At 37.8% G+C, this 15,805-nt stretch overlaps 1 protein-coding gene across 7 annotated transcripts in view; it reads right to left on the bottom strand.

Annotated features, from left to right (window-relative positions):
* FBXO38 (F-box protein 38) overlaps positions 1-15,805 on the bottom strand; it is a 55,059-nt gene that overhangs the window by 35,572 nt on the left and 3,682 nt on the right. For 5 of the 7 annotated variants that reach the window (XM_004737879.2, XM_004737881.2, XM_004737882.2 and 2 more), the window contains exons 2-6: positions 10,971-11,161; positions 7,042-7,175; positions 4,033-4,196; positions 3,661-3,826; positions 829-966 (exon numbers count right to left, since the gene is read on the bottom strand). In XM_004737879.2, coding sequence (XP_004737936.1) covers positions 829-966; positions 3,661-3,826; positions 4,033-4,196; positions 7,042-7,175; positions 10,971-11,098 — 730 coding nt within the window. In that variant the 5' untranslated portion in view covers positions 11,099-11,161. Of the gene's footprint in view, positions 1-828; positions 967-3,660; positions 3,827-4,032; positions 4,197-7,041; positions 7,176-10,970; positions 11,162-12,584; positions 12,626-15,805 lie in introns of those variants that run through there. The other 2 variants (XM_013051233.2, XM_013051234.2) reach the window with 2 other exon arrangements.

Below are 15,805 nucleotides of genomic sequence, written 5' to 3'. Positions count from 1 at the left end.
GTTGTACTACATAAAAAAGAGAATAAGAGGAAGGAAGGAAGTGTATACCTTAGGACAAGGGAACAGTAACATAGTGTAAAGGCTGGCAGAATGGCAGAGGGGACAGTGAATAGGCAAGCCTGACAGTAAAAGAAGGTACATCTTAGTAATGACTCAGAAAAAAGATATCGAGAGGGGGCCCCAGCTATTAAGAACTTTAAAGGAGAATAGTCCCACTTGACAATCTAGGGCAACAGAGACACTGAAGATTTCTGAACAGAAAGGCAGTACCATTAAGCAGTGCTTTCTGCTTTATGGGATCATAGTGTGACGTAACCAGAAATCAGACAGAGATCCATTATAACAATCCTAAGGAAAGTAAAAAGTGAGGGGGATCTGGGTGGCTCAGTCGGAGCCTCTGCCTTCAGCTCAGGTCATGACCTCAGGGTCCTGGGGTCGAGACTTGCATTGGGCTCCCTGCTTAGTGGGGAGCCCGCTCCCTCTCCTGCTCCCCTTGCCTGCCTGTACTCCCTCTCTATCTCTGTCAAATAAATAAATAAATAAATAAAACCTTTTTAAAAATTTAAAAAATAAGAAAGTAAAAAGTACCTGTAAAAAATATGTAGAGATACTGTGATGCTCCCCCCCCCCAACTAAGGGTAAAACACAAATCATGAGTCAACTGACCTTAAAACAAAAGATACATCTATTTTCACAAGGTGAATAAATTACTGAACATAAATGATAATAATGTAACGTAATTCTATTTAGAAACACAGCTATGGAGTTGGCTTTAGGATATTTTTAGGATAGTATAGGTATAATTCTACCATAACTATGTGCCATTACCTGCACAGTTCCTCATGACGAAAGTTCGTAAACTAATGCAAAGAAAGTCTTTGAACGGCTGTGGTTTAGTGAGTCTTACCCACTTCATATAAAGGTGCCTTAGCATCGGGATACAAGGAATTTCAGGAACATTCACCCCTAAAAACATATACGGAAAAACAAAAATCACGAAAAAAACTCTGTATTCTGCATAAAAGTGCAACAGTCTACTTTTCAAGTTGACAATTTGTCCTTCAAGGAGATTTTCACCAGAAAGAATTACCTAATTAAAGTCCATCAAGTTTGGCTGATTTAATAAAACAGGCTTGTAATGAACAATGTGAGCAAACCATGAACACTCTACTTTGTTAGTTCTTTAGAAAAGACATATGGAGATGGGATCGTAAAAGTATTTCCACATTTTATACACATGAATCTTTCTCATAACTCTACACAACTCTTTCAGGATACATACATACACCAGCAGATATAAAATGAAAACAAGTTCCTGAAAACAAAATTATGTGGAAGGAATAAACAAAAGTACTATTTGATTACCAACGCCCACTATCCCACCAGTGAGAAAACTAAAACACAGGCAGGATAGCTGGCTTCAAATACCATAATATCCAGAGACAGAGATTAAAGCTATTTCTACAAATGAATGAACCTTAACGATTTGTACATGAGTAGAAGAAGCCAGTCAGCATGACTCTGAGAAAGTGAGAAACCCATCAGTCATATATTTTAATATTTCAAACTGATGAAGGTATTTTATCCTTTAGATCCATAAGTGACTTAATACTATTAGTCATACCTGCAGAGGACACTGTCTGAGAGAAAGGGAATGTAAAGTGGAAGGAAAAATCAGGAGACAAAGAAGAAAAAAAGATAGGTAACTTGTAAGTTCTAAAAGGAAGAAAGCAGATCAAGGAACCTGCCCAACAGTTAACCACCACAGCCTCATGAAAAGCCAAGGAAATGACACAAGTATCTGAGAGAAATTCCAAGGACCCAGTGTGATGGCATTTAACAAGCAGCAGCTGGCAAAACCAGTTTAATACAAGTTCAAATTGAAGTTAGTAGAAGCCCTGATAACAAGGGGACTAGAGAAAGCAAACTAGCAGAGCCCCTGAATGACTGGGTCTTTAGAAGCTAAATTTTGCAGGATGCTCCTACTACAAGGAGTATCCCTTAACCTGCCCCTTCCCAAAAAGCAGCGAGCGACCTTTAGCCTTGAACTACGCATATACCCTATATGGCACCAGATGGGAAGTAAAATTGAGGTTGAGACAAAACAAAGAAAGGCAGAGGCAAAGAGGTATAGACTAAGACTAAAGATGTAAAACTCAAAAATGTACACTTAGCATTCACCATGATAGTGGTAATTCTGATTAGCAAATTCAGAATAGAAAGAGTGAGACAGATCCACCAGACAAAGAAGGTCTAGTCTACGCCCAATCCACATTTTGCTTCAAACCCATTCTATAAACAAAGGACACAATTACCGTCTTCCCAGCATGTGCACTAATTTACTATACACATTTACAACACCATCACAGTGTTAAACTGTTGAATTAATCAAACGAATGAATGCATTTCAACAAAATTTACCAACAGCTTGTACCTGCTGTATCTTCTCCAATGTCAGGAATCAAGGGAAATATAAAGATATAAAAACACTGACTTTAGAGCTTACATTGTAAATTTCATTGTAAATTACACTAACTTTATTATCTAAAAATCCAGTCTCAAACTAGATATCCAAATGCCTAATCACAATCATCCCTTGAGCATGTAAATAAAAGGGGGCTAGAGAGCATTCTTCTTCTGCCCTAACTGTGCACATAAGCCCCAATTAAGACCCACTCCTTACCATCCTGCTGCACTCCCTACACCACTTGACCCAGTTTCAGAAATTTCTAGTCCTTAAGACCATCGCCAATGCCCAGAATGCTTAGAACAGAGCAGATACTCAACAGATATTTAAATAAAATATGTAATAAATATATATTTTAAGTCAGACTACCGTAACAGGAGTCTTCCCAAAACCCTTTCAATAATCTGAGTCAGAGGTGGCAAATTAAATTTGAGAAAATATCTGCCTTTATTATCTACCTAGATAGAAATTATTGAGAAACGTCTATTTGCATGGAGAATGTACACTACAATCACTGCAAATAAGGTGCCTTTGGAAAAAGAACACCCCATTTCCCATTTCTCAGAGAAAAAGAAAAGTAGCACATTTTTTTCTGGTTTGAACATAGGGGAATGTTCTGCTTGGTGAAGATACAAGTAAACTGAGAGCTATTTGGCTTTTTATTCCTTAGTGTTCTAGAGCGGAGCTATGTAATAAAGTAGCCACTACTCCATGGGGCTGATAATGCACCCAAGATAAAAATTCAGTTCCTCTGTATCACTAGCCAGAGGGAACCACACGGGAGAGTACAAAACCATGACACTTGCATCACCACAGAAAGTTGCACTGGAGAACTCTTCTCTGAAGGGTCAAACTAGGACCAAAAGGGTAAAGAACAAGGGCAGAATTCTGGCTCCGTGAAATCAAACAAAACAAAACAAACCATACCACACCCTAATAACTTTCAAAACTACTTAGGTGGTTTTCAAAAACAGAACAGACTGGTTGTGAAGCAGTTATTTCTCTAACCCTCCAGACCCTATCTAAGACTCCTTAATGGGAAATATAAATTTGTATACACGTCTCACAAGCATTTCTTTGGCCATCATCAATCAACAAAGCTATTTCTAAAATTCTCATTACTCTTTCTCAGTGATTATTCAGCTATAAAACATTTTGAGGTGTCGCAGGTGACCCAAGAAACATGTACTTACCAACTAAATGTAAAGTCTGAATTTTGGCTCCTATAGGAATTTTCAGTTTATTTTCAGGAGGAATTGGAAATGCTCCATTACGATTACGAAATTTCCCCAAAATATGAACATGTGGCATGTATGTCCAAATAGATTCTACCAATTCCAAATGAGAAGTTTCTACACCCTAGAAAATAATGCCAAGCAAGCATAAGAAAGGCTATTAATTTGTATCCAAAGCTTCTATTTCTGTATCTAAGATGTTAAATGCAATGGAATTTAAAAGTCTGTTATGGATGAAATCTGCATGTGAGTGAGCATATTTGTTCATTCTTTGATTTATTATTTCATCAATTAGTTGATACCAAATATTATTCAACTAGGTATACTCACCACTAAGTTTGGGCATGCCTGCAAAGCTTCTAGAACGCCTGGAATGCTAAAAGCCTCATGGCCCCGTACCCTTCGCCTCTCAAGGTATCTAGGGTGAAGGCCATAAAGCTGTTCGACATCTGGCATCTTCTTCAATAGTGTTAGAAAACTGGAATCTGTGAAGCCTGAGAAATTCAGAAGCATTTAGAGGCAAGTTCATCTTTGGGTTCATGAACATTTATTAGGCGCTTGTCATTTCTGTCAAAAGTTAACAACAAAAGGTTTCCTTTTTAAAGTTTCGTAAGACTAACACCATGGCTGAACAAATGATTATTACTATTTCTTTAGTAATAGAGGAAGTGTTTCAGAAACCCCACTTATCTTGAATTAATATTTTACAGAGCTGAGGCTTTTAATTTATGATTGCCTTTTTGTTGCTGCTGCTGCTTTTAAGGCACAGAAATCTCCAACGGGACAACACACATTTAACCTGGATAACTCGCACCTATTACTAGATTGCTAGGTGAGGAAGGACCACCTATCTGATCAGCACCACCCTCCAAGGTATTCTCTCTGGTCCAGAGAACCTCTAGGGCTCGGCAGGGCACACAACTAAAAAAGGAGAAAGATATAATCCTCACCTTTAGGAAGTTCACAGTTCTAACCAAAATCCCTTCTCAAAATAGGTTCTCTTGGTCTACCCATTTCCTAATAATTACTTTATCCTGTGTTTAACCACCACTCCCTGGACATTTCAGAGAGCTCATTCTTCTGAAAAAAATCAAATTAGCTAAGAGAACATAAGTGAACCAAGGAATACTGAGCTGACACAAAGCTGTTTATCTGGGAGGCCGACCATGTTCCATGCACCAGATGGGAATGGAGAGGCAGGTTACTTTCACACCAGGGGTTTTGGTGAGATAAGCAGGAAGACAAGTTTCACACAGTTGATACTTCATTATCTGGGGTGTTCTGTCTTTAACAGAGACTGTCAGAAATCCAATTATCTGCCCACTAATGACAAAAATATTAACTCTCAAGAATGTAAGTGAGGCCCCAAATCATCAAGTCTTAACATACTAAAGTTTTCAAGTTGTTCTATTTGCACAGGGCTGGTCCAGATGACTATATTAACCTTAGAATCACAAAACTGAAAAGAGACCTCAAAGATCACTTGGTCTGATTATACTAAGAGTTCTTATTATCACTGTGTAGAGTAACCTTCACCAACAGAGTCACTCAACATGCTAACAATTCTATGTTTTCTCATCTATTCTCCCAACCCAATGAAAAGGTAATCACTGCACTTAGGGATGCAAAAAATAAACCTGGAGGAATTTAAAAGCTACTGTGTGAGTAGCCAGAGTTCAAAACTGAGTCTGACCACTGCCAATGTCCCTCTTTTATCATACACTACAGGTTGCCTCTCATTGAAAAATGCATATAGTTCCACCTTCTTTATTGAGATTGTGTGAAAACCCAAAGAGATCACATATATAAACCATAAAGTACTACATAAAAACCTTAGTTGTTATTATTACTACTAAAAACCTTAGTTGTTGTTGTTGTTATTATTATTATATAGAGATGATGATGATGATGATGATTATAATATAGAGAATCAGGGCTTAAACTCCAAGTTAAACTATTGCCAGAGTGGCATTAGTAAGCAGGGTTAATGAGATCTTATTCTAGGCTAGAGACTGCCTTGATCCCCTTTTATATTCATTGCAGGGATGGGAAGCCTTGGGCTCACAGGTATTTATCACAGTCTGAAAGAAGTCAGCAATGTGCAGACAGATTCTTCTCTAATTTGATAAGAGGCAGAAGTGTTAAGGCTAAGGCTGTATCACATGGGAGCTCTGCCATCCTGCCTCTTTACACAGTGCATTAATCCCATCGCCAGAATTCCTGCTGATCTAACCTCTATGAAAGCAAATCTAATCTAAGGATTGATGGTCATTTTCACACTGCCCTCATTTTTTTTTTCTTTCCTGCTATAAATGATCACCCTCTGGAATAAAAGGAGTCGTTTTCCCTTAGGATGGTTTCTTTGAAGTATTTGAAGATGACCGTGGTTAGCCTCCCAAGCTAAGTTCTACCCTCAGGTTTTTGCAATGTTTTTCACAAAAAGGTATATATACTGATAACTAAGAGGCCAACTGATAAGAGTTACTTGACTGATGACCCTTTCCAAAGGCTATACCACCCCAAACTGTAAAAATATTCCACTACTGCAAGAGAGTCTATCCGGTTCCACTTCACTTCTGCCAAGGTTCCCCCCCGCCACCACCCTTATCCCATTTTCAAAATATCAGGATCTGGATAATGCTGATAAAATGTCTAAACAAGACATTCAAAATTGGTATACAACAATAACTAGAAGTCTCTAGTTAACAAATTGGTGTTAGCTAAAAACAAGCCTTGACTGGCCCTTCATTTTAATTCTTCTCTTTCAGGTGTATTCTGTTTAATGAAGTCATCAACATTCTTTTCTGGTCTCTTTACCTGAGATCCATCCACTTGTGTGCTTAGGCTACTAACTCTGAATTCTTCGTCTACAAGACCAATGCCTTATTTGAGAATCTCTTAAGACCCTGTAAAGCCTTCCAAAAGTGCTAAAGAAATGAAAGTGCCAGAAATGCAATTTCTGTGGCTTGCTAGGGCAGCTTTACACAAATTGATTAATATCTGTTTAATTAGAGGATGCCATTAAGGGGCACAGGGAACCTATGAAAACCTACATCATGGAACAAAGGCCACTTTGTCTAATATAATAAATGTATGTTAAGTTCTCCAGTGCTACATGTGTGGAACGGGCTGACGTAGCCCCTTAAGGAACAAAACCAGGAAAGCCTCAGGCAAAACACATTTTCTTGACCCAAATGAACCTAACTAATTTAGATAAATTCTGCCTCCCTACCTACAAGGTGACTTATATTGCCTATCTTAAGACAAGTAACATTTGGTGGGAATATTATGAGGTTCCAGTAGGACTCCAGGGTACCTTAACAGGCTAGATCCACTTACCACTCGGCATGTATTCCCACCACCGCCCTGCACAGAGATCCACAACCCTCACCACTCTCAGATATAGGGTCACTGCTTCTTTTAGCTTCCTGGAGAGACATTCCATACACATGATATCCTGCAGAGGGAGGTACCTTTGTGAGAGAAAGAAACTCATATTTATCAAGTGGTAAGTACTTCCTCTCACCAACAGGTTACTTTTTGTCCTTCATCCATTCTCCTATGCCTTGAATGAAATAAGACCTTAAGAATATTTGCAGGGTTTTAAGATTAACATGCACATAAAGCTTTTCACTAAAAACAGATGAGTCAGCAAATACTCAAGCATCCAAATAAATACTGAGTTCTCTCCATAAGATATTTGCTAAAACCTGCTTTTCTCCTTTTAAGCTTTTACAAACAAAGAAAATCTCGAGGGGAAAAAAAAAAAAAAAGGAAGGAAAAGGATCTCAGCGAATTTCAAGGCCTGATGATAAGGGAACCTGAGAAAGAGAGAACTAATCAGTTTAAACATGGCCAATATAATTTTATAGCTTTTACAGAAACCATTTCCTGTAGTAGCAAAAAAAATTCCTTTCTGCTCCCTCAACACACCCAGAAACTCTATCTTCTCCATCAACATACATGTATCCCAAGTTTATAGTATATAATTTTTTCCCTAGATCTTTTTACCGTTTAGATCACACACGAGTATTGCACAAGCATTAAATGAAAACATCTCATTTCAACTACAATTTCCTCTTTTCCAACTCTCTATTAACTCTTCCTTCTTGAAACTTTTCAACTAACCTGTACTTTTGTTGTTTCCAATAAAAGCAATGTATTTTGAAAGATCAGAAAATCTCACCTCTCTCTCTTCCTGAACACCCCTCCATACACAACTAAATTAAAAAAAAAAAAAAAAAAAAGAGTAAAAACTACCCTTGACAAAGCTTGTATTATATCACAGACACTGTACTACAGTCACTATTTCACAACTTGACCAAGTAGGTGGTTCTTTATTTGCCCTCCTCCAATCCATTTTCTTTCTTTCTTTCTCTGCTAGGCTGTGTTCCCTACCCTTCCCGCTATTGGGTGGTTTAGGCCAACACATACCATGGGCAAAGGCTTTCTGCTATTCCTAGTCTCCTAGGTGAATTCTTTAGCACTCCTTATTAGCTCCCTTAACCCCAACTAAACCTCTATAAATAGTCCCTTCATTAAATGATCTTCAAATTCCAGTCAAGTGTAAATAACTTGTTTCCTGCTAGAACTCTCACTAACATAGCAGGTGCTATTAAAGTGGTGAAATCAGCTCAAAAAAGTTAACTTGCAGAAAATCAACAGCTAGAAAGAGGAAGGAAGAGCAGGGATGTCAACATGGTTAGGTCTGACTCTAATTCCTAAAAACTAAGCTAATTCTAAAAGAAAAGTCCAAGTATGCCTGCTGAGCATTTCTGCTCCATGTTTGCTACCTCTGGCACTCTCTCTTCCCCTTCAAACTATTTAAAGAGAATAAAATAAAATATAATTTTCTACAAAAAAAAGTATTATTGCTAACTTAATTTACAGTCTCCATAACTCAGATGTAAGTAGGATAATTTCCAGAAATTGTAAATATTTTATAAACAACGAAAAACAGTCAATTTGTTTTCTGAATCAACTTATACACTGAAGTATTTTTTCCTCAAATCACTGATTGTTATACAAAGTATATGCCTGAGTAAATATACTCCCTCTAAATCCAAATAGATCAGTAGTCTCACAAAGATGATCTTACATCATATTTGCCCTGAGAAAAAGAAATGTATTTTTTCTTCAAAGACAAATAATCAAAGAGTTGTAGGCATTTCAAATACATTTTTAAAAAGATGTGACACTAGATTCCACTCCTTCCATTTGAATGTTCTGCTTAAACTGCAAAATATTATCATATCCACTCTCAACTTAAAATATGGTCCAATTTGTTTATAATATGCCTTCTTATTATTCAAATACCTAACATACATCCCTAGGAACAATTTTACATATGGTTTCTTCCCAGATTTTAACAGCTTTATTGTTTAATTCATTGATGCATTTAGGATTTAGTATCAGATATGGAAGGTAGGAACATGCTTTTTTTACTTTCTCCAAGTGATTCCTGGGTTATGACATCATCACTGATTAATCCACTCAGCTTTTCCTCATTGATGTGAATACCATCAAAACCAGATCCCGACATAAGTTTGAATCCCCATATGGGGCTTAATTTGGAAACGGTTTGACCCAGCTATCTGCTTAACATCTCCAGTACCAAATCTTCAACTGTTGTATTGTAGGGACAATTGTTGTATGGTAGGGTTAGACTCCTTTTCTAAAGAAACTTTCTGAAAAGTTTTCAGACATTTTTCCACCAAATGAACTTCAGTATCATTTTGTTATGTTAAAAAAATTCTGTTATTTTGGACTTCCTATTCCCAGACAGAACTGAACTATGCCAAAACTATGCTATGTCACACAACAACGAAGTGTAGATGATAAAGACTAAAAGACTAAAGAAGATAAATCCAAATTTATGTTAGAAAAGAAAAATAAAATGTCCGTGGTTCCCTAAAGTAGCTCTGCTATCCCTACTTTCAAATTTCCTAGGATGCCCAAGTGGTTCAGTTGGTTAAGTGTCTGCCTATGGCTCAAGTCATGATCTCAGGGTCCTGGAATTGAGTTCCGCATCAAGCTTCCTGCTCAGTAGGGAGTCTACTTCTCCCTCTCTTTCTCTGCCCCTCTCCCTGCTTGTGCTTACTCTTTCTCTCTCTCTCTCAAATAAATATTAAAAAAATTTCTTTTTCTGCAAATATTCAGTAGTTTTAAAAAATTCAGAACACTTCTATAAACTTCATAAATGGAAATTTCCCCTAGGTAAATAAAATAGTGGAAAATCCAAATGCTTGGAAAAGTTCATTGCAATTGTATAAGAGAAAAACTGGAAAACAATCCAGACATCAGACTACAAGAGAAGAGTTATTCTGTCATAGTGACTTAGTTATGTCCCAATTATTGTGACATAGTTAATTATTGTGTCATAGTGAGCCCAGAGTGACATAGTACTCATTATGAAGACCATATAGCAATATGAACAAACGCAAAACGGGATCAAAACTACCAACAGTCCACAAGCATTTATGCTATGCAGTGTACTGAGTGCTTCAAAAGCATTATCTCACTGAATCTTAACATCTTTACTGATCCCTGGTCCAAGGCAAGTAAATGAAAGACTCGTGATTTAAACTCAGGTCTCCAACTCCAGAGCCAAAGTGTATTAGGGTTGTTTATTTAAATGGATAATGACTGAAAGAAGAAAGCAGGGGAAACTGGAAGTGACAGGTTTTTGGGATTTTTTGTTTTGATTTCTTTGACTTTTGTTTATAATTAAGTCTGGACAAAACTGTAATTTAAAAAAAGATTTTGGAAAAAAATTTACTATAAAACAACTTAATGTGTGCACTGCATACAGTAACGATGGGTATTATTTCATGAAACTTTGATTCCAATCACTTACATATATGTGCGTATGAAGAAAATGTTTCTCACTGTGGGTTGTAGTCAAAAAAGTCAGAAACACTGCCTTATGTTGTACACACATGGTACTGTAATAACAAAAGTCAACAAATCAGTCACTATGAATTTCGAGAAGCCTGAGATGTTAATGTAGAAAATGGCTATACAATAGAACTTATTGCAACCAAAGTAGTATTCTCTATCTTCACTGTGTAAGCTGTCCTACACAGCAGCCACAAGACATACAGGCTAGTGTAACTGAGGAACTGGACTGATTTTTAAGTTAATTTCACTTCTATTTCAGTGCCATAGGTAGCTAGTGACTACCATGCTAGACAGAACACTCCTAGAATTTGTTCCTACTTACACATGCTGGGGGGGCGGGGGTAAAAGTCAATCAAACAAAATCTTACCTAAAAATATGGCAAAGCACTTCATGTGAAAGTTGATTCATATAGTCCTTTGTTTCATCAGGTATTGCTTCCTCAACAATTTCATTATTCATGAGACATGTTTTAACACTTTTCTTTCGTGGACCCATTGCTGTGTTAGCTCCAGTATCAAAGAACAAATCTTCCCTCTTGATAACTTGAATTCAAAGCACCTGAAAGCAAGCAGAGAGTAGAGAAGATGAAAGCGCACCAACTCCAGACTCAGAAATGATCCCAAAAACCTAGTTTGTAAAATGATGTTTATTTTATAAAAGAGAAAGAAAGATACAGACTACATTCAAATTAATAAAAACATTATACAAAATGCACAGAATATCTTTTTCTGAAAAGCAGTAGAGAATATAAAAATGCATTATTTAGAATGAGCAGAAAAATAAAAAATAAAAAATAAATAAAATGGAAGGACTCAGGAGTTCTGGATTCTATTTTGTACTGTTGCTTCTTAATAATCCACTCAACTTTCCCAAGCATGAATTTCTTCACCTGTAAGGTAAAATAGTTAAACTAGGTTAACAAAACCCCTTCTAGTTCTGGGATCTCCTGATTCTAGAACTGCCCCTCACACAGAAGGCAGAAGAGGAATATTGGGTTCTAGTTCTGGATCTGCCAAACTACTTTTATGAACTTGAGTCATCTTTTAATTCTTCATTTTCCCACCTATAAAGTGAAGGAATTAGACATCATCAGTGGGTCCGAGGTCCCTTTATAAATCTGATAAAATATACAGACCTTTTGCTCAAAAACTAATTACTTATGTACAACTTCAGATGGAGAATAAAATCACCCTTTTCCCTCTCCTGTAAACATTAAGGAGCAAAGGTTAACTCACCTTTGTGTCAAATGTATGTATATTTTGTCTGTTTTTAGAATAAGCTTTGGTGACAGAGGAAGAGAAGGGAGGAAGGAGAAAAAGGAATGGATGGAGGGTGAAGGAGAATTCAAGTCAGATGAGCAAGCACCCAGACGGCTTTGTTTTGTTTTATTTTATTGGTCAGCTTAAGAGGGAACCATGTAAAAGCAGTGTCCTCTAAGTAGCATGGTCAACTATCACTGGTAAAATTCTCCAAAATGCTTTGGACTCAAACTCAGAGAACTCTAGATGAGAGCTTAAATTGCATCATGCTGCTGTGATGCAGGCAAGTACAGTTCCAAATCAGTGCTTCTCTAGAAGAGTACTGGCTCCATGTCATGGACCACCTTTTCCTTTTTCCTAATTATAATCCTTTACTATTGAAACTTTCTAAAACGGACTTTTTATTTTCCTACAAAGTGGACTCAATAAAACTTAACCTTGTCTTGATGACCTCAGGACATCAATATGAATATCCATTATATTCTATGATACCTCTCCTCAGGAACTACAGAAGTCTGCGGAGTTCTTGGGAATTCTTTGCATCACCAATAAATGGGAGCAAACTGCATGACTAAGTGAATCCTCCGATCTCCTGTGCCTGTGTGTGTTTTGGTCTCTTCCCTCACTGACAGGTCACTTGTAATTTCTCACAGGTGGCAGCATGCTCGCTTCTCCCTGCGTTCCACACACGCACACATGCACAGACATACCCCTATACCTACCTCTAAGCCCCCCTCGAATTTGTTGTCTCTTCAGCCACAGCCTAGGAAACCAAAGAAATACCTTTACACAACTGTGTGCGGATTAGGATCAACAAGCACCCAGCAGTACAGACCTAAGCGATTCTGCAGAAAGTAGGTGCGTGAGCTACCTTGCACTGAATTTGTGACCTCTCTTTTGCCTTCTCAAAAGCTTATATGTTGTCCATCCCATTTTGGTTAACAGACCTTGGGAGAAATAAATGTTTGTACTCAGAACACCCCACAAAAACAGTTACAAATATACTCCTCTGTTCCTATCACTGCCTACCTTTTCCTATTCACTGCTCTCTCCCCAGCAAAATCAATCTTTCCATCTTACAATGGCTCCCAAAACTGCTCTAAAGTTATTTTGACTTCCTCATCATGAAATCCAATATACCCTCTTCAAGGCTCCCCTACCTGACCCATTTGTAGTATGGGCACTGTTAACCACTCTTTCTTTGAAACGCTCACATCATGCGACCTCCAAATTGATATTCTCTTGGTCCTCTTCGTTCCTCTATGAGCACTCCTCAGTCTCTTTTACCAATTCACCCTAGAATTCTCTTCTGCCTGAGACAACTATATTCACTCTGTATTCCACTACTGCTACTACAAATATACTTAAAAAAAAAAAAAAGAAAAGAAAAGAAAAGAAAAGAAAAGAAAAAAAATCCACTTCTGGCTCCTATCTCTCAGGAATTCTGACATTTACTTCCTCTCAGAAACCTTCATCTCAGTACTTTGAACATCCTTCCAAAGTATATACAAACTGAACTCTCCACAACCACCCCCCCAAAACATTCACAGACAGACAGACAGACACACCCCTACTTTCCCTACTCTAGTTTACCAGATGCCCAAAACAGAAACTGTGAAATCAGCCTCAATATTCTGGGATCTCTCACTTTTCAGGCTCTTGATCGGCTATTCTTACCAATCTTACCACAATACTGCTCTTGCATCCCCTTCCTCAGGCTTTCAGGTCTCTATCAACCCTCACCTGGATGACAATGGCTTCCTCGGTGATTTCCCTAGAGCCTGGAACAAAGCCTACCGCACAATAGGCCGACAATAAGTAATTTGCTGAATAAATAAATGCTTACCACACCATACTCCACACTGAAACCAGAATTATGTTTTTAAACCATTCCTCTGATTGCACATTAAGTGAAAAAAGCAAAATGTAGGTCATTCAAAAGCATTACCTCATTTGCATTAGAGAAAAAGGACAAATATGCTGGTGTCTGTATGGGACGTTTCTGGAAAGGTCCACAACAAAATATCAACAGTGGCTACCTCTGGGGAGAACAGAGGTTTAGTAAAGTAACAAAGATTACTTTTCCTATTCTTCTCCCTTATTTGAACATTTAGATTTGTTTTGCATATTATACCCCTTAAAAAACAAACAAAAAACAAATCAGCCCAAAAGGAATCCTAGTTTCCACAGGATAAAATCTTTCTAATTTCATTCATGGCACCTTCCCAATCTCATCTTTCAATCTTTAATTACTTGTTCTTCAGGACACTCACTCCTGACCCACCAGTAACCTTAGTTCCCCCAAATATTGATCTTTCATTCCTAATAAGCTATTAACTCCGACTAGAATGTCCTTTCCTTCCCTTTTTTGCCTAAAACAGCATTAATCTGTTTTCAAAATCTAGTTTAAATGTTAAGTCCTCTGTGAAAACTTCTCCCCTCTTTTGAGCTCCCTGTTGAGACTGAACATGTGCTTCTCCTATAGAAACTTGTATAGTATTTTTTTGGCCATTTTCAGCCAGGAAAAGGGAAGGAATCTCAGTCTCCTGCCTCTAGGTGAAAACAAGTCTTTGCTCATAATAAATCCTCAAATATCTGATGTATGAACATCCATCAGTCTTTCCATTGTCCAGAGGCATCCAGTAGCTTCAGGCTGCTAGGAACCATTACCCTCTGAGTATCCTCCACAATCTCAATAACAAGCTTGTAACCTAGCAAAATGCAACCAGATTTTAATCCAATCAGGAAACACAGAACAAACAGCTACCGGCACCTACAAATGCCTCAACAAGACTATTATTAACCAGTTTTGACCAATCCAACCACGGATGAATTCTCCAGCTTATCATATTTTTAGCACATGCTTCACTTTTAAGAATCTTGACAGCTCTCGCCTTTCAGGAATAGGATGTTTCCGACTTTTCATCCTGTAAGTAAAAATCTTTCCTAGCCTTTCTCCCTTCTTTTTCTTCACCAAATCTATATCAGTATTTATACCCTCATCTTCTGATTCTGCCTTTTGCTGTTTCTTATTATTTTGCAAGCTGTGATTTTGTGGGAATCAGATTTAATGCCTCAGTGTACAACCGACACTTGAATTTTTAAACCAAATAGACTGCACCTTAAATATCATTGGTTTATAAATGTTCACTTGTTTAGGACTCAGAAGTACTTACTCACAGATATGACTTTATAGAACATTATGCAGAGATAGGGTCCCTAGCGAGCCCACAAAAATCTATTTAACTTACAGTATGCATTAACACTAACTGTCGAAGGGCCTAAATTAGCAGCATTTTTTTAGGTGAAATTATACATAGATTTTCTGTATGATGCCTAGAATTGAAGACTTATTTATGTAGCTACCTACTCGGCAGCGAGTGGAGTAGTGACTCCCCTGCGGGAAGCCTCTGGGGGACACGTGGAGATGAAGGCCAGGGTAAAAGATAAGATCTCCATCCCACATGTAGGGGTTTAACAAGTCAGGACCCAGAGTCAGGGGAAAGCCATCAGTCCTCTCCAAGTAGGTGTCCTGGAAATATCCAGGAGTTAAAAAATCTTCCTTGTTAGAGAATTCATCTATTTGCCCTTACCACCATTCAAACTCCATAAAGGACAACAAAATTATTTCAGCTAAAGCTGGCTTCATCTTCATTGAGGTGGCTATGCTGAGAGTAACAAAGGCCTGGCAACTCTGTGTGAAAAGAAAATAGTGTGCAAAATGAGCTAAATCCATATGGTGATGCTGCCTCTCTTGTCTGTGCACTCTCTCTCTTAACTGCTTTTCTTTTAGTGGGATAAAGGACAAAAGCAAGTGAGAACAGAAAAATAGCTTTCTGTATCTTGGTTTCTTCCTACCCCTATAGCCCACATATCACCATTTGCCACTTGAGAAACTCAAAAAAGGAGGGAAGGTGCAAAGCAGCAGTAGCTCAGAAGGGAA

This window comes from Mustela putorius, unplaced genomic scaffold (genome assembly GCF_011764305.1).
Source record: "Mustela putorius furo isolate JIRA1106 unplaced genomic scaffold, ASM1176430v1.1 tig00000407_pilon_pilon_pilon, whole genome shotgun sequence".
Taxonomy (NCBI): domain Eukaryota; kingdom Metazoa; phylum Chordata; class Mammalia; order Carnivora; family Mustelidae; genus Mustela; species Mustela putorius.
The sequence above is the reverse complement of the archived record's forward strand: the minus strand, read 5'-3'. Positions and strand labels throughout refer to the sequence as shown.